Source organism: Sceloporus undulatus, chromosome 4, assembly GCF_019175285.1.
Source record: "Sceloporus undulatus isolate JIND9_A2432 ecotype Alabama chromosome 4, SceUnd_v1.1, whole genome shotgun sequence".
Classification (NCBI taxonomy): domain Eukaryota; kingdom Metazoa; phylum Chordata; class Lepidosauria; order Squamata; family Phrynosomatidae; genus Sceloporus; species Sceloporus undulatus.
In genome coordinates this window covers 88,677,339-88,703,139 of record NC_056525.1, presented here as the reverse complement: position 1 = coordinate 88,703,139, position 25,801 = coordinate 88,677,339, and the positions used below count along the sequence as shown (strand labels likewise).

The window sequence follows — 25,801 nt, the reverse complement described above, 5'->3', positions numbered from 1 at the left end:
ATCTGGCTTGTTTCAGATGCGAGGATTTGTTCATTGGTAGTTCAACTACCTGTTCCATGTAATAGGCACTGTATAAAAACACACACTGCCTGTTATATGCAAAGCTTTTATTAGTCTGCATTCAGGATGTTCTTCTGCAGTATTAAGCTCCAGTTTCTCAAATGAGACCACTGGACCTTTTGATGCAGTTAGCAAGGCAAAGGTGCAGAAGATGTAGAAGTGAAGACAGATAGGAAGAAAAAAGGTGGAGTTGAGAGGCAGTGGATGTGAATGGAGGCAAATCAGCAGAGAAGAATTATGATAGAAGAATGAAGGAGCATTAGAAGCATAGTCATATATGTCCCCGCAATGAACTTTGGGTACAGTTAGGATCTGGAATAGGAGTATGTATGAATGTATTGATAGTAGTTCATCTGCCAGAGGACTCATTTCTTTTGTCTGGATAAATCAACTGGAAGGTATTTGTGCCATTGATTTAATGGGACAAATACAGCATACAGCCATTATTTATATTCTGTGTCTGATCTAAATGTTTGAGAACCCTTGGGCTAATATTAGAGCAATATGAAATTTGCAGATCCTGCTGTGGTGAATAAAACCAGGTTAATTCTAGGTCCATAATTCTATGATCTTCAGTGAATGGAAAGATGCATACATCTTCTGATGGGACTGTGAAACTGAAATGTACATTACCCATGAAGGCCAGTGATAAAGAATTACTTTCTGAAATGGGTGTGTGTTTACCAAGTATTGTTTGTTCTACAGCTATGAAGTAATCCTTTTGACTGTACTCTATTTTAACAGTTTGTTTGGATTGCACAAGAAAGTCATCAGCATGGTACACAACTTGCTATCTAGCCATGACTCCGACCCACGGTACTCTGACCCACAGGTAAAAGCCAGGGTAGCTACACTATATCTGCCTTTGATTGGAGCAATCATGGAGAGTGTGCCCCAACTGTACGATTTTACAGGTATTTTGTGTGCGATTCTTGTATATTTAGAAAAATAGCAAATGAGCCCTGCCAGACTGTTATACTGCTGCTTGTGTACTGAACAAACACAGTTTTTAAAAAGTGACTCCTAAGCTACTGCCAAGAAATAATTGCTTGAAATATACATCTTGAGATTCTGTCTCCATGACAAAAATTTTGAAGATAGTCACACAGGACAGATCAAAATACTTTCAAATTCCTTTTTTTTTTCTTTTTGCTTCTGCTGTTGCTATCACAATGTTTATTTAGTCTTATACCACTGTTTGCTTTTTGAACTATAATCTCAGAATCCCATAGCTAGCACTTCCACTAGTTAGCTGGAGGATTCTTCCACTGGTTATCTGGAGTTGTAATCCAAAAAGTAACATTTCCAAGCTCTGTTTTATACCAGATGAGGATTAAGAGCACTGGACTGCATGTCTTGACATTTAGACTTTGTCTACATTGTAATGATCTGAGAGCGGAAGATGACAGTTCTGTTTCTGATGTTAAGCATAACAAACCTTAAACTACCTGTAAGGAGCAGTCCTGGTTCCAGATTAGAATCTGGAGAAATCCTTGATGAGATGATTTCAGTGGAATGAACTCTGCCAGAGTGGATTAACTTTATTGTCATTGTCAGAAGAAGATAAAGGCATGTGGTCTTTCTGCCTGTTGTTAGGTGCTATCCCTTGGCATTGACTTTTAATGGGAGACTGCTTCAGTACTAAATATGGTGGAGGTGGATAATGTGTTCCCCCCTAGATGTTATTGGATTTGCAACTCCTGTTAACCCTAGTTATCTTAGTCATTGGTGAAGGATCAGGGGAGCTTCAACAAATAGATGGCCAACATAGGAGTTTCAGCTGGCAAAAAAATCGAGTCTCCCCTTATCTGGAATTCCAAATTCTAAAATATTCCATAGTTATCTGCATGGATAGTTGAGCTCATTACACTTTTGCTTTCTGATGGTTCCTTTAACGCACAAAATTATTTAAAATATTGTGTATAAAATTACCTTCAGGCTATGTGCATAAGATGTATACAAAACTTAAATGAATTTCATTTTTAGACTTGGGTCTCATCTCCAAGATATCTCATTATGTATATGGAAATGTTCCAAAATCTGAAATTCAAAATACTTCTGGTCTCAAGCATTTTGGATAAGGGAGACTCAACTTGTATTGGTATCTGTAACCAAGGGAAGGGGATTGCAATAGCAATAGCAAGTATACTTGTATACCGTTAATCAGTGAACTAACACTCCCTAAGTGGTTTACAATGTGTAAGTTAATTGACCCCAACAAGCTGGGTACTCATTTTAGTGACCTATGGAAGGATGCAAGGCTGAGTGCACCTTGGAGCCCCTGGGATTGAACTCGCAACTTTGTGGCTACAGTACAGGCATTTAACCACTGCACCACCAGGGCTCCCTGGACCAAGGTGTGAAGTCACCAGGGATGGATGACTTCACACCTTGGTCCACAAAAATAAGTGTCCACTATAATCATTCTTAACTTGTTTACCTGCAGTTTAATTAAGGGTGCCTTCCTGCTTTCCCTCTTAGTTAAGTGAAATTCTTAAGGAACACAGGGAGAATGGGCTGTTGTAATTGTTTTCATTGGAGTCGGCCTGTGTTTCTACAGAAAGTCACAACCAGCGTGGAAGGCCAAGCTGCACAGCAGCAGATGACTACGAGGGTGAGAGTGGGAGCATGATAAGCCAGACAGTTGCCATGGCCATCGCTGGAACCTCTGTCCCACAACTCACACGGCCCAGCAGTTTTCTCCTCACGTCATCGGTACAAAAAAGTATTTTTCTTCCGGAACATCTGTGAATAGATAAATAGGCATACCCTGTGTGAGAGAGGCATCCAGTGTGGGTGGAACTCATGATTCTGAACAGTTGCAACTATTTTTTTCTTGCATGCTTCATTGAACAAAGGAGTGAGTGGGAGGTGACAGACAGATTGTGCTGGAACAAAATTATTTCTGTTCCTGAAAGATAGTTGTGTCATAATAACTTTTTCAGTGCACAACATGCTTTTTAACATTTGCTCTCAATTTGGAAAGACGATGAAGGGCACGCCCACACATTTTAAGTTAAAATTGGGAGAACTGATATTAAATCTCTTGGACCAGCTAGGGTTCCACTTTAAGACTTCAAAAAGCAGGAAAGCAGAACTTGAATTGTTCTGAATAGACTGATTTGCTGGGACTGCAGGTTCAGGTTGTGCTTCTAGTCCAAGACTGGGGAAATTACAGCTCTGCCGTGATTGTTCTTGCTGCACTCCAACCCCTCTCAATTTAAAATAAGTAAATAAATCAGTCCCCTTTTCCAGCAAACACTCCTTATTAATTTTGTCACATTTTGGACCTCTCCTGGCTGCTTAGGCATTTTATAACAATGAAGTAAACCAGAAGCTGAGTTCCAGTTTATGTTCTTGTTAAATAGAGACCTGTCCTGGGCCTAATGTATCCTGGAAGTGGGATCTGAAACACCAAACATGTTCCCCATTTTCTCTTGGGATGTAGAGAGTATTGAATCATTTTTGGGGGGAAAATTACACCCAGGTTTAGGAAAGTACAGCAGGGAGATAAGGGGGACATGTGTGGGGAATGAGTTTGTGGCCATTCAACCCCTAACTGTTGCCTACACCATTCTAACATGTTCTTTCTGTTGTTCAGACCACCAGGCAGCATTCAACATTTTCAGCTGAGTCTAGTCGGAACCTTTTGATCTGTCTCTTGTGGGTTCTGAAGAATGCTGATGAAGGTGTCCTGCAGAAATGGTTCACAGACCTCTCTGTGCTGCAGCTTAATCGCTTGTTGGATTTGCTATATCTCTGTGTTTCTTGCTTTGAATACAAGGTACTGTGCTAGAAAGATGACAGTGAAGAAGGTTTTCTTTTTTCTGAAGAAGTTAAATGATCTTTGGAAAACAACAACACTACTGAAAATGTGAATTCTATGTATGTTTCTGTTAGGATTAGCATCTTTTCTATTGCTTCCCCCCCCTTTTTTTTTTTAAAAATCAAAATAGCTTTATTAACAAATTGAGAGAAAAAAAATACAACTGACAAAAATATAGGCATTACTAGCTCCCTCCCTCCCGTCCTGTTGACTTCTCGCAATATTCTGTCTGTGATTGGTAAGTATATCATCTAATTATAGTTCTATAGCTAGTCCATCTTTTGCAAATCACAACTGTATTGGAGAAATACACAACTCTATTGCAAGTGTGAAAGCTACATATGTCCCAACTAGATTTATCACCCTTTATTTTTTCAACGAACTGAATCAGTTTTTCTTTTTGGTTTCTGAACTTCTGAAGGCTCAGCCCTCCATCATGCAGCTTAATCATGCAACCTTCTGTTGGTATTGCATCTGCTGACAGCCTCCTCAAAATGTTCCATGAACACCCACTGTCTGCTTTTTTCATGAATATTGATTCATGCTGGCCTAAACCCAATGACACACTGGCACTGCCAGTATGACATACATTTTCTCTCTCTACTTCTGCCTCCCTCAACACCACTTAGAAAACCCTGAAGGGTTTCTGAATCCCGCCACCCCACCCCTCAGCATGTTTTGTGAGTACACAAAGGGCTGCCATGGGGACTACAGCAATATTCCTAGCAACATTAATCACAAAGTAGTTCCATCCATAGATGTATCCTATGGATCCCTATTTGATACTGGGTTATTATTTTAACCTGTTTTGATTTGTTCAGTTGTTTACTGTATTTTTAATCTATTTAAGTTATTTTTATTGTATTCATTTCTATAGTGTTTTAAATGTATTTTATTTGTATGTCACACTGAGGCCTCTTTTTTTAAAATGCCTTTATTAATTATTATAAGACAAATAAAGAATTACATACATATATAAATATCACTTAGTAAAATATACCTAAGAGAGGGAGAGAAAAAAATATTGAATCTATCATACATCATTATAATTGTTTTCCCATAATGTTGAAATCTTACCCCATTTCTCTTCATATTGTTGCAAGGTTCTATTATTTTTTGACATTGATATCATGTCCAAAGTTGCTAGCTCATTCAGCTTCAAAGACCATTCCCTTATTGTTGGAGTTCTGCTGGATTTCCAATTTTTTGCCCAAATCAGTCGAGCAGCCGTTATCATATATAGTAAAGTACTTAATTCATCTTGAACCATATTGTCCTTTATTCCATCAGTTATATTCAGCAAGAATAATTCTGGGTAAATCTCACACTGAGGCCTCCTGATAAAAGGTGGGGTTTTAATATTTTCATAAATATTTATTTATTTATTAATAAGTAAATATTAAGTATGTATTGCTCCAGGAAGGCAAAAGTACAAATAAAGGAGAGAAAATACATCTAGAACACATTAGGACTGCAAATAACCATCACTTTGGAACAGATTTGATTGTCATAGTTTCTTCAAAAGAAAGATGAGAAGTGAAGTATGAGTACTGAGAATTTTGTGTCTAAGATACCCAGACTCTTTACAAAGCTACAGTTCCCAAGATACTATAAAAGGGAACACCAACCATTGAAACACTTTTGTGGTATAAAATGGCCATGAATTGTTCTGCTCACTTTAACTAGCAATGGAAAAGCAGAACTCTCTAAAGCAGTGATTCCTAAACTTTGGTCCTCCAGATGTTTTGGACATCAGCTCCCTGAATTCCTGACTGTTGGCCAGGATGGCTGAGGCTTCTGGGAGTTAAAGTCCAAAAACCTAGAAGATCAAAGTTTACACTACTCTAAAGTAAAAGCAACCTTATTACATTGCTTGCTTCTCTGTTTCCACTTGCCGTTTTTAACTGTGGTTCTTTCTCCATCAGTGGCTTACAGTTTGTGGTCCCTTGGTTTTTTAAAAAATCTGTTGTTGTTTATAAGGATATGGTTCTTGATCCATATTCTTTCCCTTTTGTGAAACACTTAGGGTAAGAAAGTGTTTGAAAGAATGAACAGTCTGACATTCAAGAAATCAAAAGATATGAGGGCCAAACTTGAAGAAGCCATACTCGGGAGCATCGGGGCAAGGCAAGAAATGGTGCGGCGAAGCAGGGGACAGCTGGGTAAGTTGACTGTTGCCCTTCATAATTGAAACAGATACCTGCTTTGTGTATTATCTAGGAGAAGGGAAGTCCACAAAATGACCAGGGAGAGAGGCTCTGCTTCTGCTGATTCCCCCTAGACATCCACATGTTAACGAGAGGATATTGAGAGCAGCTGTTTACCCTATAGGCATCAGATACTGTTTGATCCTGGGAGCTAAACAGAGTCAGCCCTGGTTAATATTTGGATGGAAGACTGCCAAAAAATACTAGAAGCTGTAGGCTGTATTTCAGAGGAACTAATTGGCCAAACTACCTCTAAATATTCCTTTCCTAAGAAAACTGAAATTCATGGGGTCAGCATAAGTCAACAGGTGATTTGAAGCCACACACACACATACACACACGTATTCTTTTGGATTATAACTCCTAGAATCCCTCAGCCGTCGTAGCCATGCAGGTTGGGGGATTCTAGGAGTTATATATTTTTAAAAAAAATAAATTGCTTAAGGTGTGGCTTTCTCCCTCCCTTATCAACATATCTGTGGACAGGGCCAGTTGGGTGGAACAAGGAAGGAGAACCTACCCCCATCATTGAACAGTGCCCACTTTGGGTAAGTAATGTGTGAAAGGGGCTAGACAGTGAAAATTCCCATGTTTGGAGCACAACCACTTGCTACAGAGTGAGTTTTGAATTTGTGTATATTTAGGTTTCCTTGTAGTTTAAGCAAGAGATTATAGAAAATAGTTTAGATGTCCTTTTCAGCTTCAAAACAGTATACTTGTATTAATTGAAAGGCTCCGTTAGCACTAATGATGATTCCTTTCGAAGTACAGTGCTCATCTAATGCCACAAGAAGATTATTGTTTCCTTATGTATAGTGGGGTGTCATCACACTTTTGTTTTTACCTTCAATTGCTTGCAAAATTAATACTAAAAGCTGTTTTTTAAAACAACAACAAATATATTGGCAGAAAGAAGTCCTTCTGGGAGTGCGTTTGGAAGTCAAGAGAATCTAAGATGGAGAAAGGATATGACTCACTGGCGGCAGAACACAGAAAAACTTGACAAGTAATGCAAGCTTATCCAAATACATTAACTTTAACCTAACCTTTATTCATATACAGGGTCTGATCTTGTACTCATGAAGCTTAGTAGACCACAATCTGGGGCAGGTTTATTGCTGGGCAAAGGCTAATCTCATAATCATAGCACGGACCTCTATCAAATAACTGTCACATAGGAAATTTGTGTTTGAAGCTCATAGAGGTTGCACTCCTGTAGCCATGCCTGCCTTAATTTAACTTCCATGAACATGCTGGGTTTTGCTTAAAAATAAATAGGATTGTTATTAGAGTATTCTGGAGTTCTTAAAGCTTGCTTCTTTCATATCTTAATTCATCACTTTCATTATTTTTCCACATGCGCTGTTTGTTTAGAAGTCACAAACCAACCAGGTATTGTAGCACTGATATACTGCTGTTTGTTTTGGATTGTTTTGGTTGCCAGTTTGTACTTTTGCATATTCTTGTCTTTGGAGGTCTGCTTTTAGTGCTTGCAGAAAGCTTGATATGCCCATATGTGACTGCGGTGGTCGCTTTTGCTGTACAGGTGCCTGCTAGAATTTGAAATGATTGTTACAGGGGTGGGTGTTCATTAGGTGTAGGGATTATGTATTCTGCTTTGCTTGGCATGCTTTCTGTCCTCTCTAAAAGGTCTGTACAGTTCATCATAAATGGAGCTTCTTTACAGAATGGAGTTGCTTTGCAGATATTATTTTTTGTAATAACCTGGCTGTAAAATATAAAGATGTGTGCATCTTGCCATAAGATGCTCTGTGTTGTTCTCTAGCATGAGGTCCCCCTTCCATATTATGCAAATATTGCATTCATGTTATCGCTTCTTGATAATCCAACACCATTAAAGAGGGTCACAAGTATTCCTTGATGGCAAAGTAATAATGTCATTTTAACACTTCTTTAATTTGATCAAAGTGAAATTCTGGACAAGTTTGATAGGAGAATCCAGTAGGCTAAAAGCAAGAAACCAGAGATGAGAGTAACCCACAAGGGAATTGATATGCTTCATTTGGAGAGAAAAAACACTAAAGTCCTGCAAGCCCAGAAATGTCTCCTGATCGTTTGAATAATGTTTAGTACTGGGTGAATATGTTTTTCCTTGGCAGCGGTAATGTCTGTGCTTGGTACTAGCTCAGCTTGCTCATACATTGCTACTTGTCAGCTTTCTCTTCTATCCAGTGGGGACCCTGCATGGCCAGAAAGATATGTCAGAGGGAAAGGGATCTCACTTATGTAAGAGGGCATATGATTTGCAATATGTTGCAGATTCAGTCCCTGGCATTTGCCAGCAGGTCTGGGAAAGACTCCTGTTGGATACTGTGGAATCCACTCCTAGTTATTGTATACAGTACAGGCTAGATGGACCAATGGAGTGATTTGATGTTGGGCAGCTTCCTTTTCTATCCAGGCATATGACTGGATTCTGTGCAGGGGAGGGACCCAGGATGTTCCTTGTGCTCTTTCAGGGTCTTTAGATGAATTCTTATTATAAGAGAGGAACCCACAAATCTAATCTATTATCTCAGTTTCCTACATTAAAACTTTGTAAGGTACTGCTTTATTTACACCAGCCATGAGGGCCTTAAGTAAAGATGTGTCTACCTGTAAGACAGAATATCGTAGACATGGGAAGGATACAGGTGTGGTAATGAAATTTGGAAAGCCAGTATTTTTACAGAAAAAAAAAAAAACCAGAGAAAGAGCCTCTCCCCTTTAGAGAAGAACCAACCAAAGTAGGATATTCTGCAGACGTAGGAAATCGTGAATGTATCTGCTTCAGACAATATGCAAATGAGGCAGTAGACTTTATTTTACAAAAGTTCATGCTGCCTACTTCTTTCTTTCAGTTAGTCTCAAAGGTGCTACAAAATCTCTCTACATACTGATTCTACAGACTAAGATGGCTATATATTTGAATTCTACCAACTACACACACACACACACAGAGAGAGAGAGAGAGAGAGAGAGAGAGAGAGAGAGTGTTCAGTAAAATGAGCACAGGAATATATTAAATGAACAAAAAGGGGGGGAAATTATTGTCCCCATTACAGTGCAGCAAACATTTTGAGGCAAAATTACAGAACGTGGGAGTAACAAATAGATATTGTTTGAAATGAGCAACAAGTTTGATGTCAGCATGTTTGGAGACGTTCAGAACAGTACATCTCTTAGGCAATGGGCATATTGTTAGAGATTCATTTTGTTTGAGCTAGAGTAATACTAACAGTAGTGTGTGCTACTACTGTTTAAGACAGATAGTTTCTGTTGGTTTCTACCTTTAAGGAAGCATTTATGGCATTATTGGACTACTGAGTGTTTTATATATGGGCTAAATGTTTCTGTTGGTGCCTACCTAGTCCTGTTTGTTAGCCTATTAGCCTTAGAAATGTATTCCCATACCACCACTCTGTGTTCACATCATGAAGCATAAATTGCTATATTCTACTGAAGTAAGTAATTAATAAACAGGTTGTTGTTTTTCAGAGTAGTTCAGATTTTACTTACTGAACTGTTTCTGTTGCAGGTTTAATCATTCTGTGTTAAGAAATGTTTGACTAACTAGGAAATCTAAAGGAAATGGTCACAAATGTATGAAAGGAAAATCAGTGTTGAGGAAAAGTGATTTCTGCATTATTGTTCCCAGAATTAGCATCTGTTGCGGCCATTTTCTTTCCCCTTTTAGTTTAATCAGTAGTGTTCACTTATTAACTCCTAAAATATTGCATTTGGGGGCTCATTTTGGAAGGCTGGGTCAATTTTATATGGTAATTATTTTTTTAAGTGACAATTAAAAATTAATTTAAAACAAACTTTGAAATAACACTTTACTAACAAGTAATGTGACGAGCCACTTTTATGCAGAGGAGAAGAAAAGAGCTATTCTTTTAAAATGACAACAAATGAATTCCTTTGAAAAGCAATACTCCAATCTTGACTTATAATGCAGTTTGACACCACTTTAACTGTCATAGCTCCATCCTATGGAATCCTGGAATTTGTAGTTTGCTGCAGTAACAGAGCTTTCGGACAGAGTAGGCTAAGTATCTCACAAAACTACAAATCCCAGAATTCAATATCATTGAGCCATGGCAATTAAAACATAATCAGTTGGCATTGATTGTACAGTGTAGATGCAGCCTCGATCTCTTAACTAGAGATACCAGGAACTGTACTAAAGTATCTAAGCAAGGGTAGGAATCATGCAGCCTTTGAAGTCTTGTTAGACTGCACCTCCCATTTCTTTATCATTGACCATATTGGCTATAGCTGTTGAGACATGAAGCCATGCAACATTTGGATGGCCAAATGATTCCCACACTTGTATTAGAGCTGAACCATCTCACTTTTCCAAATATCATGAAAGTTGCATGTTTATTTATTTTAATGCATTCTTTTACCAGATCACGGGCAGAGATAGAACATGAAGCCCTTATTGATGGCAACTTGGCAACTGAAGCAAATCTGATTATTTTGGATACTTTGGAGATAATAGTCCAGGTAAGGATGCTAAGGAACACTTTACAGAATTCTGAAAAGACTGAATGTCCCCTGTAAAAAGTATTTTTATGCCTGCCCAACCCCTCCTTTTCTTCTTGTTTCATATCTATCTGGAAGGTTTTTGTAGGATTGGGAGGATGGTGAAGGAGGGCTAGAGAAACAAAGACTTTCAGTGTCATAATGCTGCAGCAGTGTATCTGCAGTAAACAATTCAATAAAGCTTGAGCTGGTAAAGAGTGAGATTCTGCTTTGGGTAATCTTATTGTATATCTCTATGCCTATCTACAATACGCAAGGTAAATAGAAGCTGTCTCCTGAACCCTTACAGAGCATGCATGAACAGCAAAACAGAGATGAAAAAAGGAGGGCAGATAAGCTTGCCTCACCAGTTACCTTCCTGCATATTGGTTGGGGTGGGTGGAATTATAAGTCTGTATGTTTCTCCACCATAATGGAAATTATAAAAGAGATGGAGGGTAGTGAAAGTAAAAGTCAACCCTGGATGTATCTTGGAAGAAACTTTCCAGTGGTCTCTAGAAGGTTCAAAATTGTTTACTTTATTAATGCAAGACTTAGCTGCTTTGGTTGTTTCATTGCACATGTGTATAGTATTGTTAGTTTTGACTGAAACATGTTGAACTGCTCTTCCTTTGTTGGAGGAGCCAACACCCTCTTGTGGTGTAGAAAACTATCCTTATTCTTAATATCACATTTTCTATTAAAGAAGTAATATGCAGGAGGAACACATCTATTTTGTTTACTGAGGTGTCCCTGTATTCTGAAATTATTAACACTGTTGTCAGTTTTTTAGCTGAGCAACAGAATTTTACTAGTTTGCTAGTACTACTAATTCATTGGGGCCGATTTTAGGGCTCGGGAGAGCGGAACGTCTGCATGCTTCCGAGCCTTACGGCTCTGTCTGGGCACCATTTTGGTGTGTGCATGTTCACACAGTGTGTGCGCTGATGACGTGCCTCGTGCGCCATGTCCAAACAGTGCAGCACACAAGAGACATCACTGTGCTGCTCCAGGGCACTAGTGGCGCCTCGGCAGTGGCAGAAAAAGAAGCCACATTTTGCAGCTCCTTTTTCATGGCGCATCATTGCCATGACGTGTGGTCGCCACAGCAATGATCTGCAGGAGAAAGGGACGCCGTCTCACCACCCCTTTCTACCCATCTATATACCCCCTTAGTTTCCATTCTGGCCATCAATTAACAGGTGTTACATTGTCCATGGCCTGCAAAGAAGTACAGGTTCCTAGGTTCTTCACAGTCCAGTTTGTGTTTTTTAAAGCCTTTTACCAAATGGGCTAGCAGAAGGTCTTTCCTCCATCAGCTCTCTGGATTTCTGTGATGATCATGAGAAAAAAGATACCGGATGGGCTGCTGGAAGATGAACCGATGAACCATTCCTTCTTCACCAGCCTTCTTTCTTGTTTGTATGTAATTCTTATTTGTGTCCATCATGAGAATCATTAAATACACCTCATCCTAGCCCTACAAATTGGCATTTCGCTTGCTCCTGCCTTAGATATGCACCCACTTAGTATACCTATTTCTAAGAGTCAGATTGACGAGGAAGGAGAAACTAGGAAATACACTCGGCCCTCCACATTCACAGGGGTTAGGGGTGCAAAATCCTCGCGAATGTGGAAAAACTGTGAATACCCCCCCCCCCGCCGAAGCCAGTTAAAGGGAGGGGTAGCCAGGGGAAGAGGAGCCTGCCCTCCAATCCCTTTAACTGGTTCTCAGCCCCTTTCCCAGGTGGATGGGTGCCTGCCTTCTCCAGGCTCCCATCTGTCTGGGAAAGGGGCGGGGATCGATCCATCCCCTCCAAGCGTCTTTCCCACATGGATGGTTGCCCACATGGATTCATCCCCTCCCCTTTCCCAGATAGTTGAGGAAGGCAGTAATCCGAGTGGGAAAGGAGCGGAATTGATGAGCTCACACTTTCTTTTTTTGCCCTGAGGGGAAAAGCCTGGGAAGGAGGAGCAGGAGTGCATGTGCACCTGGCCTTGACCTTGTGAATAATCAAAACAGTGAGTGTCAAAGCCACAAATGTGGATGGTAGAATGTACTAAGAGAAAGACTAGAAGTGAGTAAAGTAAAATATGGTTGTAGTTGTCTCCCTGTAAACAGAAATATAGCCTCATTACAACTTGCTCTAAAATGGGATAGGGAGCATGTCACTCTCTAGATATTGGACTGCTGCTTCCATTAACTCTTACTATTGGTTATTCTGATCACGGCTGTTGACATTGAAGTTTAACAGCATCTGCAGGGCCAAATGTTCCCCATCCCTGTCCTAAAAAGTGGGCTAGAAGTAGTATTGTAGTAGTAGTAGTAGTAGTAGTAATGCTTAACGCAGTCCAATCTTCTGCATATTTACTGAAAAGTATTCAGTTCTTTCAGTTCTTTGGGGGTCATTCCAAAGTAAGTATGCATAAGATTATGTCATTAATCATTTGCACATTTTGCTCTGCAATATATATATATATATATATATATATATATATATATGTTGTTGACTTTCTCAGCTATTAAAACATTTCACTTGTTAGCCTGTTGGGAACAATTGTTAGCTTTGTGTGAGTTTGTATGCATGTAAGAACTGTTACAGCACTTAATGCTTCAGGTAAAGAATATGTTGTAGAAACAAGACTAGTTTTATTGCCCTGAACAGCTGGGCATCTCTCCTAATAGTCATATGTCTGTTGCTAGCCATATTCTCACTTTTCTTGTCCCTGGGATACAGTTGCTTTAAAATGAATCTCAGCTGTCCATCACAGACATCAGTGGATCTTTCCTCTGCAGACTTCCACCTTTGACAGCTCTAAAGAAAAAACTATCTCCTTTTCTCTTACATCATATTGTCTTTGATTACAGACAGTCTCTGTGACTGAATCCAAAGAAAGTATTCTTGGTGGAGTGTTGAAGGTTCTTTTGCATAGCATGGCCTGCAATCAGAGTGCTCTTTACTTACAACACTGTTTTGCTACTCAGAGGGCTTTGGTCTCCAAGGTAAGTGTTCTTGAGGGTAGAGGACAAAAAGGAAAATTTTGCCTAATTTATTATTTGAGCCTCAGTTTGAATACTAAAGGTTTGTTGCTAGTTTGAAACTCAGTTCTGTATTTAGCAACCTTGTTTAGCTAGCTTGTTCTGTGAGTTTTATCTCATGCAAATGTTGCTAGCTAACTGCAAGAATGGACTTATGTTACTGGAGAGGGTATCTGTCTGGGGCTGAGGACAGATGAGAGCAGATAATCATTGTGCAAATAATACTATATCTTGGCATTTGGGAAGTTTCCTAGGTCCAGCTGCTTCTACTGATTGTATTATTTCTTGCCCTGCCATTATAGTTCCCAGAATTGCTGTTTGAAGAAGAGACTGAACAGTGTGCTGATTTGTGCCTTCGACTCCTGCGCCACTGCAGCAGTAGCATTAGCACTATACGGTCACATGCTAGTGCTTCTCTATACCTGCTTATGAGACAAAACTTTGAGATTGGGAATGTAAGTATGCAATTTATACATATGAAAGCATGATACATATCCAGGTTATGGTACAAGGGAATGTTCAGTTTGTGACCAGGCAGCAAGAGATCTGTTCTGAATGGAGGTAGTCACAGATGGACTCAAACACGCATGTTGTACTTTACTTCCAACAATATATTCCCAAACCTTTTCAAAAATGTCTTCATCAAAAATACATACGTAGATAGATAGATGACCAATATAGTTCTGTTGGCCAGACCTGTGCAGAAATCTCAAACAAGTTTGCTGTATTTTCTGGCTTATGACTGTGATAATTATTAGTGTTGTTGAGAGCAATTTCATGATGAAGGGATTTTGGTTTATTAACAATTCATCTGTTTCAGAACTTTGCCAGAGTTAAAATGCAGGTGACGATGTCACTCTCTTCCCTAGTGGGGACATCTCAGAATTTTAATGAGGAGTTTCTGAGACGTTCTCTGAAGACCATTTTGACCTATGCTGAAGAGGACCTCGAATTAAGAGAGACAACATTCCCTGATCAGGTTAGTAGGGATATTGCTTGGCATGGAAAAATATTGCCGTTTGATTTCCTTGAGACTTGTAAGAGAATTTCTCACTTAATTTTGGGATTATTTGGGTTTAAATCGAAAAGGAATATGAAATGTTTTCCTTGAAGAAGACCTGAACACTGCAAATTGCCAGTGCTCCAGTCTAGGATGTTGATATGTGTCAAATGTCCAAAAGCTAAAGTAAACAGGAAGCATTATACAAACATGTCAACTAAATTACTGATCTCAGTCCCATCTGTTGAGGCTTAAATTAAATGGATACAGTACATGTATCTGTCTTCAATATAGAAATAAGGTCTGCAGTTAAATATGCTTTCTGTTAAATTCACATGTTTTTCTTTATATTTTTTATTTCATAACTACATAAAACATGCATTTCCTTTAGTTATATACAGAAAAGGTGGCAATTACAAATATAACCCCTAACCGAAACTTTAAATAAAAAATGACTTCCAGAGTCTCTTCAGTAACGAACCCCATATCATCCATATATCTCATTGACTTATTATATTAAAAAAAAATAGAACTTACAAAATACTAAAGAATTTTAAAACAGTTTTCCTAGAACATTTTACTTAAATTCCAAAATATATTATGTTATTATTACCCAGTGTAATCTTTTCATTGCTTTCAGTCTTTCTGCACCTTATAACCATCTTAATTTACAAAATTCTATAACCAGAAACTATGCTTCCTCTGTTGTATTTATGTCTTTATAATTCAAGTGACAGGTCAGTTTATCCACCTCTATCATTTCAAATGATTTCATTAACCAATCGTCTACCCCTGGCATTTCATGACTCTTCCAATTTTGTGCTCTTATCATTCTGACTACTGTTATCATACATAACATGATACACCAGTATTTTTGTTCAGTCATTGGTGGAATTTTATTCAACATGTTTTGAAGGTATGCTTTTGGTCTCATTTCAAATTTAATCTGCAACATCATTTCTATGACTATATTATCTGCTCCTAGAATAATTTAAGTTTTAGAAAATGCCACCAAACATGAAACTAAGACCCAATAGCTGAGCAGCATTTCCAACAAATGTTTGAGGCAGTTTTGTAGATCTTTGCAGTTTTGTTGGCTATTCCATTTTCCAGTAATTTTATCATAGATTTTATGATTTAGTAATTTTTTTAGTTTTAATTCTGGCATATTTCCATCTTTCTAAATCTATGCAGTAACCATAGTCCGATATCCATTTGACCATCACCTCTAATATTCATTCCTCTTTTTGCTCATAGCTTCGTATCTTTTGGCTACTCTCTTGCTTTCAGAACTAAATAAAATCTTATATAATTTCAACAAGTCTTCTCCAAATTCTTCCATTTTCTCATCCATTTTTAATCTCTCTTTTGATTGTATATATAGAAACCAATGCATTTTAGGATCAAGTAATGTCAGGTCATCTATCGGTTTCATTTCAAATTTTTTAGTTCCTGATTTATGCAAAATGTTTTTATAGGTGAGCCATATGTCCAACAATTTCCATCTACCTATAAAGGCCTCTAGTGGTGAAATCCAAAGAGTCACTTTCCTGTAGAACTTCATCTTAGTTTTCTTCCATGTTCTTAAAAGAGATCTTTTTATTACCTGGTACCTAAATTCACTATGCGCCTTTGCTTTGCTGTACCAGAGATAAGCGTGCCATCCCAACCTGTCACCAAACCCCTCTAAATTGAGCAGTCTTGTATTCTCAGTCCAATCTGCCATCCAATTTAACACATTTGCTTGGTAGTATAGGTTCAGAGCAAGGTACTCCACCTCCTCCTTCTTCAGTCTATCTTGTCATAATTTTCCATTTTACCCATGGCTTTTTATTGTTCCAGATAAATTTTCTAACATCTTTCTGCCAATCTTTCAAGGGTTTATCATTATTCAGTATTGAGGTACTGTGAAACAAAAAGTTCATTTTGGGTAAGACCATCATTTTGATAGCTTCCATTTGTCCTGATAAAGATAATTGCAGTTTACTCCATTTAATTAAATCTTTTCTGATTTCTTTCCATTTAGTTGTATAGTTATTGTCATAAAGATCAGTATTTTTATTTGTCAGCCATATTCCTAGGTATTTAACTTTTTTATCTGACATTTTGATACATTTTCAACATTTTGCTCTTCATTTTTAAGTACATTTTTGTTATAATATCTTTATCATATTAATAACCTAATTAAATTCACATTTTCCATAATTTATTGAATTTCTGTTTTGTCTTTGCTAAATTCAGCTCTGTTCAGTTCCTGTTTGCTGTTTTTAAAATTTGGGATTGAACTCTACATTATGTTAAAATTTGATGAGATGAAGTGTAAACTTGCTCAAATAAATATATATGCTGAGTTAAAATCCTTAATCAGACTAGGGCATTCTGAGAAACTGAAATCTTTTTGAACTTTCTGAGAAAAAATGCAATGAAATAGTGCCATCATACTTTGGAGAACAAACGAATGAATACAGAATGAATAAATATTGATGAGTGGACAGGTGAAAAATTTAAAGTTCTGGGTCTTATGTAATAGTCTTCATCTACCAGATAGGATATATATCTTCCCCTACCCTTTCTAGCTCTTCACTTACCTCTCAGATCTGTTGGTGGCAGGCCTTCAGAGGTGAGAAACAAAAGAGAATGTCCTGTTATATGAGTAAAAATCCATTCACATAGCATTGGATTTATTCCACCAGAGCAGAATGCACTATTCTTGTGGTACAATTCATTTGTCAAGTACAGAACTATGAGGGATCACAAAATCCTAAAGTAACTTGCAGGGGCATATTTGCTTCAAAACATGCATTTTAAAAAATGTATTTATTTGTAAAATTTCAGGTCCAAGATCTTGTTTTCAACCTCCATATGATCTTGTCTGACACAGTTAAAATGAAGGAGCACCAGGAAGATCCAGAGATGCTGATTGACTTGATGTACAGGTAGAGTTTTACTGAGCTTGCTGTTGTTTAAGAAAACATATGTAAGTAAAGATGCACTTACATGAAACTTCTGGGTTTCTAAAAACTAGAATTGCAAAGGGTTACCAGAACTCTCCAGATTTACGACTAACCTGGTTGCAGAACATGGCTGGAAAGCATTCTGAGAGGAGCAACCATGCAGAATCTGCACAGTGTTTGGTCCACTCCGCAGCACTTGTTGCCGAATACTTAAGCATGCTTGAAGATCGAAAATATCTCCCTGTAGGGTGTGTTACATTTCAGGTAATACTTCTTTACTTTTTTTTATATAAAATTGCACAATTGGATGGTGTAAGGTCCTAGGATACTAACATTGTCTTTATTAAAATAGGAACCATAAGCACTACAGGGAGCATGTAACAACAGTTTCATTGGCTGCCAATCAATTTCCAAAGTTCTGCTTTTGGCTTCAGTCCAAAATTGGGTTCATTTCCCTATATGAATCTGCCCAAATTTTAAGATCTTCAAGGAAAGGTTGTCTCTTGTTCCCAGTTACATTTGGTGAGGACATGAGAGACAGCCTTCTTGGTGACTGCTCCCAGATTATTTAACTCCTTCCCTTCGAAGGCTAGACTGGCTGTTCTCTATTCACTTTTCACTGCCAGGCATACACACTTTTATTTAGCTACACTTTTGGCTCAGGTGTATGTGTAAAGTTTTGGGGGTTTTTTGATAGAGGGATCAGTACGTGTTCCTCATTTGTTATGTAAATTATTTTCAACCAAGTGCTGTTTTAATAGGATACCTTTTTTAAAAAAATTAAAAGCAATATTGTTAGGGTTGGGGCTTGTGTCTGTACTTGATTAACCTGAACAGCTACTTCTCAGTATTAAAAGGCATCCTGCATTACCAACTTTGTGGAATGGTTCTTCCACGGAACATTTTGACCACAGCAAGGAATAATTCCCTACTCTGAAAGAGTCAGATTTCCACATTTTTGGTGTTGCAACTGAACAATGAGTGGAAGGTTTTGGTCTTAACATTAAAGATGGCCTATGTGTGTGTGTGTGGGGGGGAGTACTGAAGGCCCTTTGTCTACAGAATCATAGGACCAGTCCTGATAAGGAATTTGACAAGTGAGGATGAATTCAGAAAAGCAAGGCTTCAGTGACATTAAGCAACATTGACAGTATGTTAGCAGAATATTGTTGTTCTGTGAGGAGGTGATGTTCACTTACTATAAATGTCTTGTTCTACAGAGTAAATTTTATCAACATAGATATTATTTGGAGACCACTGATACCTTTTTATTTTCATTAGTATCTTACTACAGCGAAATAGGTTCTCCTCTGCTTGTCACTAATTCTATGAATAGCTTCACTGTAGTAAAGTTAGAATCATAGAATAATAGAATCGTAGAATCGTAGAGTTGGAAGAGACCACTAGGGCCATCCAGTCCAACCCCCTGCCATGCAGGAAATCCAAATCAAAGCATCCCTGACAGATGGCCATCCAGCCTCTGTTTAAAGACCTCCAAGGAAGGAGACTCTATCACCCTCCGAGGGAGTACATTCCACTGTCGAATAGCCCTTACTGTCAGGAAGTTCCTCCTAATGTTCAGGTGGAATCTCTTTTCTTGTAGCTTGCATCCATTGTTCCGGGTCCTGTTCTCTGGAGCAGCAGAAAACAAGCTTGCTCCCTCTTCAACATGACATCCTTTCAAATATTTAAACAGGGCTATCATATCACCTCTTAACCTTCTTTTCTCCAGGCTAAATATCCCCAGCTCCCTAAGTCGTTCCTCATAGGGCATGGTTTCCAGACCCTTCACCATTTTTGTCGCCCTCCTTTGGACACATGGCTCCAGTTTCTCAATGTCCTTTCTGAATTGTGGCGCCCAGAACTGGACACAATATTCCAGGTGGGGCCTGACCAAAGCAGAATACTGTGGCACTATTACTTCTCTTGATCTAGACACTATACTTTTATTGATGCAGCCTAAAATTGCATTGGCCTTTTTAGCTGCCGCATCACACTGTTCACTCATGTTCAACTTGTGGTCTACTTGGACTCCTAGATCCCTTTCACACGTAGTTTCATTCAGCCTGGTGTCACCCATCCTATATCTGTGCATTTTATTTTTCCACCCTAAGTGCAATACCTTACATTTCTCCGTGTTGAATTTCATTTTGTTAGCTTTGGCCCAGCTTTCTAGTCTATTCAGGTCATTTTGGATCTTGATCCTGTCCTCTGGGGTACTAGCTATTCCCCCTAATTTGATGTCAACTTCAAATTTGATAAGTATGCTCCCAATTCCGTCATCCAGGTCATTGATAACGATGTTGAATAGCACTGGGCCCAGGACAGAGCCCTGTGGGACCCCACTGGTCACTTCTCTTCAGGATGAAAAGGAGCCATTGTTGAGCACCCTTTGGGTTCGGCCGGTCAACCAGTTACAAATCCATGTAACAGCTACCTTGTCTAGTGCACATTTTACAAGCTTGTTTGCAAGAATGTCATGGGAAACCTTGTCAAAGGCCTTAGTGAAATCAAGATATACTATATCCACAGCATTCCCTTCATCTACCAAGCTGGTAATTTTATCAAAGAAAGAGATTAGATTTGTCTGGCATAACTTGTTTCTCTGAAACCCATGTTGAGTTTTTGTGATTATGGAATTGCCATCTAGATGTTCACAGACTCTCTGTTTAATGATCTGCTCCAGAATCTTTCCTAGTACTGATGTCAGACTAACTGGACGATAATTGTTGGGATCCTCTTTTTTCCCCTTTTTGAAGATGGGGACAACGTTTGCCCTCCGCCAGTCTGCTGGGAACTCTCCTGTTTTGCAGGAGTTTTCAAAGATTATTGCCAATGGCTCCGATATTACATTTGCCAGTTCTTTTAATACCCTTGGATGGAGTTCATCTGGTCCCGGAGACTTAAATTCATTTAGATTAATAAGGTGTTCCTCTACTATCTCTTTACTTATTCTGTGCTGAAATTCCCCTATTCTGTCCTCTGCTCCATTATCCTCAGGTTGAACACCCTTTGCCTTTTCTGAGAAGACTGAGTCAAAGAAGGTGTTGAGTAATTCTGCCTTTTCTCTGTCTTCTGTTAGCATTTTGCCATCCTCTCGACGCAGTGGCCCTACCATTTCCTTCTTCTTACTTTTGCTGCGGACATATCCAAAAAAGCCCTTTTTGTTGTCTTTAACCTCTGTAGCAAGTCTGAGTTCATTCTGCGCTTTAGCTTTTCTGACTTTACCCCTGCACATCCCTGCTATTTCTTTGAATTCCTTTTTTGTGATTTCCCCCTTTTTCCATTTCTTATACATGTTCCGTTTCAAACTTAGCTCAGTTGAAAGTTCATTAGTCATCCATCCTGGTTTCTTGAGACACCTCCCATTTTTCTTTTTCACTGGAACTGTTTGAAATTGTGCCTTCAGTATCTCCCTTTTGAGAAAGTCCCATCCGTCCTGAACTCCTTTATCTTTTAGTATTTCTGACCATGGAATCTCCCTCAATAATTCTCTAAGTTTACTGAAATCCGCTCTCCTAAAATCTAGAATGTGTGTTTGACTATGCCTGGCTTCTCCTTTCCACTGTATTACAAACTCCAGGAGAACATGGTCACTTCCACCTAATGATCCCACCACTTGCACCCCATTAACCAAGTCATCCTTGTTGATTAGGATCAGATCTAAAATAGCTGACCCCCTTGTTGCCTCTTCTACCTTTTGGACCATGAAATAGTCTTCCAGGCAAGTGAGGAATTTGCTAGACCTTGAGGATTTTGCTGAGTTTGACTTCCAGCAAATATCAGGATAGTTGAAGTCACCCATCACTACTACATCTCTCCTTTCTGACTGTCTGGTCATCTGTTCTAGAAAGATATCATCCAATTCCTCAGTCTGACTTGGGGGTCTGTAGTAGACTCCCACCATAACATAATTTAATAATTAATAATTTGTTTGTTTTATTTATATACCGCTATTCCAAAGATCATAGCGGTGAACAGCAAGTAAGCGAATTGGCAAGTAAGCTAATTTGCCCCCAACAGTCTGGGTACTCATTTTAGCGACCTCGGAAGGATGCAAGCCTGAGTCGAGCTTGGGCCCTTTTGCTGGTCTTGAACTCGCAACCTTGTGGTTTTGAGTGAATGGCTGCAGTACAGACATTTAACCACTGCGCCACCAGGGCATCCTTGTTGTTTCCCTCCCCTTTAATTTTTATCCAGATGCTCTCCACCTGGCTTCCATGATTGATGTCCAGGATCTCTTCACTGGTGTAAATATCTCTGACATATAGTGCTATTCCTCCTCCTTTCCTGTTTGGCCTATTTCTCTTAAAAAGGTTATACCCCTCTATTTCCACATTCCAATCATGAGACTCATCCCACCAGGTTTCATATTTGCTTAAATTAATGTTGATGTAATACAGGGTGGATATTATGTGGTCCTCCAGAAGTGTGCTAGATAAGGCTGCTGGGAGTTGCTGTCCAAGATCTGGAGGGGTGCATGACTCTCATCCATGATGCTACACTTTAAAACAGTGCCTTACTGTAGAAAAAAACCCTCCATGTTTTGATTACATATCTTAAAAGAAAGGTTTAGCTATTTGGTTGAAGGTTTAGGACATTAATAATATTGCTGCTGAAACTAGCTGAAAATATTTTATATCTCCTCAGAACATCTCTTCAAATGTTCTAGAAGAATCTGCAGTTTCTGATGATGTTGTGTCACCAGATGAAGAAGGGATATGCTCTGGAAAGTATTTTACTGAAGCAGGTCTGGTTGGATTGCTGGAGCAAGCTGCGGCCTCTTTCTCTATGGTAGAAGAATTTATCACATGTTTTTAGTTTAGTATTCCCTTCTGATTGTACTGTAATAGTAACCTATATTCTACATATTAGAAATCATCAGGAGGACAATTCAGAAATATAATAGAAAGTATTTACTGTTTAAATGCTGCTTAATTCCATTGAATTCTATGAAATTGAATAATTTAAATAGAATTAACACTGATTGAAGTTGTTTCTGAACCAGACCATATGGAAACACTCAGGGGAGGCAAAATGAGGGCATTGCCCTCACAAATAAGAATTCTGCCTCCTCCTCCCCATGAAATTTTCCTTCAGTTCCCAAATTTCTAGCGTTGTGGAGAGTCAGACACTGGAAATCATTCACACCTAGAACTCTTATATTTGTTGAGTTCATATTCCCTTGATTTCTATATTCTCAACTGATGTAAGCTATTGCAATGCTAAAAATCTGGGGATTGAAGGAAAACTTCCTTAGGGGGACAGAACTCCTATTTTGGCTGGCAATACCCTCATTTTTCTTCTCCTCATAGTGACTTCACTGGAAGCACTTTTGAGCTCAATTTCCAAAACATACTTGAATTAACCACAATCAAACTACAGTAAGTGGGTTCAGTCTGAGCCATTAGTTCAGGACTACAGTCATTTGACTTCCTGTTTCTAGGACTGGGCTTAATCGGGACATGTGAAAAAGATTGTCTCTTAGTGGACTGGGAACCAATTTAAAGCATCCTAGATTTTGGACTCCCATCTTGGATATTCATTAGACACTGTTACTGTGTTTGCTAGCAACCGCTTGCTTATTCTGAGTCCTAGCTGATAGAGATTGATTAATGAGATCAGGTGGTTGTGTGGCTAGAAGAGGCACAGGAGGAGAAAACAGATCTAGAAAGTATGTTGTCAAAGATTCAAGTAGCTTTGAGTTGTTCTGGTCAGTCTTCTTCTGCCCTGGGCACAAATGCTTGGACCAAACATGCAAATGTTGGCAGCCCAGACTACCTTTTGTTTAGTCCATATATTGCTGATATGCAAACACTTAAAATATATGGTCTGAGAAATATGTGTGGGATAGAGCAAGGCTGAGAACTGAGTGGTCCTCCTGATGCTGTTCGATTGCAATTTAACAGTATTAATTGCCATTGGGTGTGTTATCTATGGCTAATGGGAGTTGTCCAACCACATCTGGAGGTCTGCATGATTCCCACTCCAGCCTTACAGATTTTTACACTGATCTTCATCACATTTAAATTTGCTGTCAGAGTACAATATCCCGCAGATTAATAATAATAATAATAATAATAATAATAATAATAATAATAATTTTTATTTATATCCCGCCTTTCCAATTGCATGATCAAGGCGGCTTACAAGACAAGAAACAATAAAATACAGATAAAACATCACAATATAAAAAGTTTAAAAACATCATTACTAGGGGTAGGAACGGGAATCTATACAAATCACAATTCATTAGGGGCAAGAAAAAGACAATATATTGCACTAATCCGGGGTCGAAAAACAACAACAAGGAGCAGAGAAAGAACACTATTACCTAGAGTGAAAAAGCCAGCTGGAATAGATGCGTTTTTAATTGTTTCTTAAAAGAAACTAAAGATGCAGAGAAACGGAGCTCTGCAGAGAGCTTATTCCACAATGAGGGGGCGGCGATAGTAAAAGCCCTCTGTGAGGTCCTCACCAAATGGGATTTAGGGACCTCTAACAAATTGGTCCCAGATGTTCTGAGTGTGCGGGGCGGATTGTATGGGGAGAGACGGTCCTCCAAGTACCCTGGGCCCAAGCCATTTAGGGCTTTATAGGTCAAAACCAACACCTTGTATTGAGCTCGGAAGCGAATGGGTAGCCAGTGGAGATCTTTTAAAATAGGTGTTATGTGGTCTGTCCTGGAACTACCAGCGACCAGTCTGGCTGCCATATTCTGCACCAATTGAAGCTTCCGGGTTTGGTACAAGGGTTGCCCCATGTAGAGCGCATTGCAGAAGTCCAATCGAGAGGTTACCAAAGCATGTACAACAGTTTCAAGGTCCCGACGGCCCAGGTAGGGGCGCAGCTGGCGTATCAGCCGAAGCTGATAACAAGCACTCCTGACCGTCGCGTCCACCTGGGATGTCAGATGAAGCGACGAATCAAGGAGTACTCCCAAGCTGCGCACCGAGTCCCTCAAGGGGAGCGTGACCCCATTCAGGACAGGCTGACAAATCTCACCACCCAGAACCGAGGGACCTATCACCAGTACTTCCGTTTTCCCTGGATTCACACTGAGTTTGTTCTCCCTCATCCAGCCCATTACCGACGCCAAGCAGGCATCTAGAGGAGAGATGCCATCCTTAGTTACTGCATCAGTCGGAGACACAGAGAAAATTATTTGGGTGTCATCAGCATACTGATAACACTGCGCCCCATGTCTCCGGATGATCTCTCCCAGCGGTTTCATGTAGATGTTAAAAAGCATAGGGGATAAAATCGCTCCCTGAGGGACACCGGATGTAAGTGCCCTCTTATCGGAGCGACAATCCCCCAGCTCCACCATCTGGAATCTACCCGAGAGGTAGGACCGGAACCACTGCAAAGCAGTGCCCCCGATACCCAACTCCCCCAGGCGTTCCAGAAGGATACCATGGTCGATGGTATCGAAAGCCGCCGAGATGTCCAAGAGCACTAACAGGGACACACTTCCCCTGTCCATGCTCAGACGGAGGTCATCAACTAAGGCGACCATGGCAGTCTCAACTCCATAGCCCGCCCGGAAGCCAGTTTGAAATGGGTCCAGAAAATCGGTGTCATCCAAGATCGATTGAAGCTGGAAGGCGACTGCTCTCTCGATCACCTTCCCCAAAAAAGGTAGCAGCGAGATGGGCCGATAGTTGTTATGAATCAGGGGGTCTAAGGAGGGTTTCTTAAGCAAGGGTTTAACCACTGCCACTTTCAATTTAGATGGAAACTGACCCTCTCTTAGAGAAGTATTAATGATGCGGTGCAACATAGTCAGCACCGCATCTCCCCCCTGAGCTGCCAACCATGAGGGACAGGGATCAAGAGAGCACGTCGTCTTCCTAACGCTTCGAAGGATCTTGTCCACTTCATCGGTACTAACAAACTCAAAGCGATCCAGTATAACTGGGGCCACGGATGCTTCGGACGCCTCTCTTACAGGACCTGCATAAATACTGGCGTCAAGATCAGCCCTGATCTGAGAGATTTTATCCGCAAAGAAGTTATTAAATTCATCACAGCAGGCTTTAGATGGTACCAGAATAGGGCTCAGGGAGGGAGGGAGTTGAGTCAGCTCCCTCACAACCCTGAACAGCTCTGCTGGACGCGACTCTGCGGACGCAATACATGCAGCATAGAATGAATTCTTAGCTGCACCTATTGCCACTCCAT

At 39.6% G+C, this 25,801-nt stretch overlaps 1 protein-coding gene across 9 annotated transcripts in view; it reads left to right on the top strand.

The window, feature by feature from the left end:
* Positions 1-25,801, top strand: part of DOCK7 (dedicator of cytokinesis 7) — a 614,518-nt gene that overhangs the window by 563,028 nt on the left and 25,689 nt on the right. For 5 of the 9 annotated variants that reach the window (XM_042462520.1, XM_042462517.1, XM_042462524.1 and 2 more), the window contains 12 exons: positions 805-974; positions 2,621-2,775; positions 3,662-3,844; positions 5,913-6,048; positions 7,003-7,099; positions 10,509-10,605; positions 13,493-13,627; positions 13,966-14,118; positions 14,484-14,642; positions 17,499-17,599; positions 17,689-17,881; positions 22,268-22,411. In XM_042462520.1, coding sequence (XP_042318454.1) covers positions 805-974; positions 2,621-2,775; positions 3,662-3,844; positions 5,913-6,048; positions 7,003-7,099; positions 10,509-10,605; positions 13,493-13,627; positions 13,966-14,118; positions 14,484-14,642; positions 17,499-17,599; positions 17,689-17,881; positions 22,268-22,411 — 1,723 coding nt within the window. Of the gene's footprint in view, positions 1-804; positions 975-2,620; positions 2,776-3,661; positions 3,845-5,912; positions 6,049-7,002; positions 7,100-7,467; positions 7,486-10,508; positions 10,606-13,492; positions 13,628-13,965; positions 14,119-14,483; positions 14,643-17,498; positions 17,600-17,688; positions 17,882-22,267; positions 22,412-25,801 lie in introns of all 9 variants that reach the window. The other 4 variants (XM_042462522.1, XM_042462521.1, XM_042462516.1 and 1 more) reach the window with 1 other exon arrangement.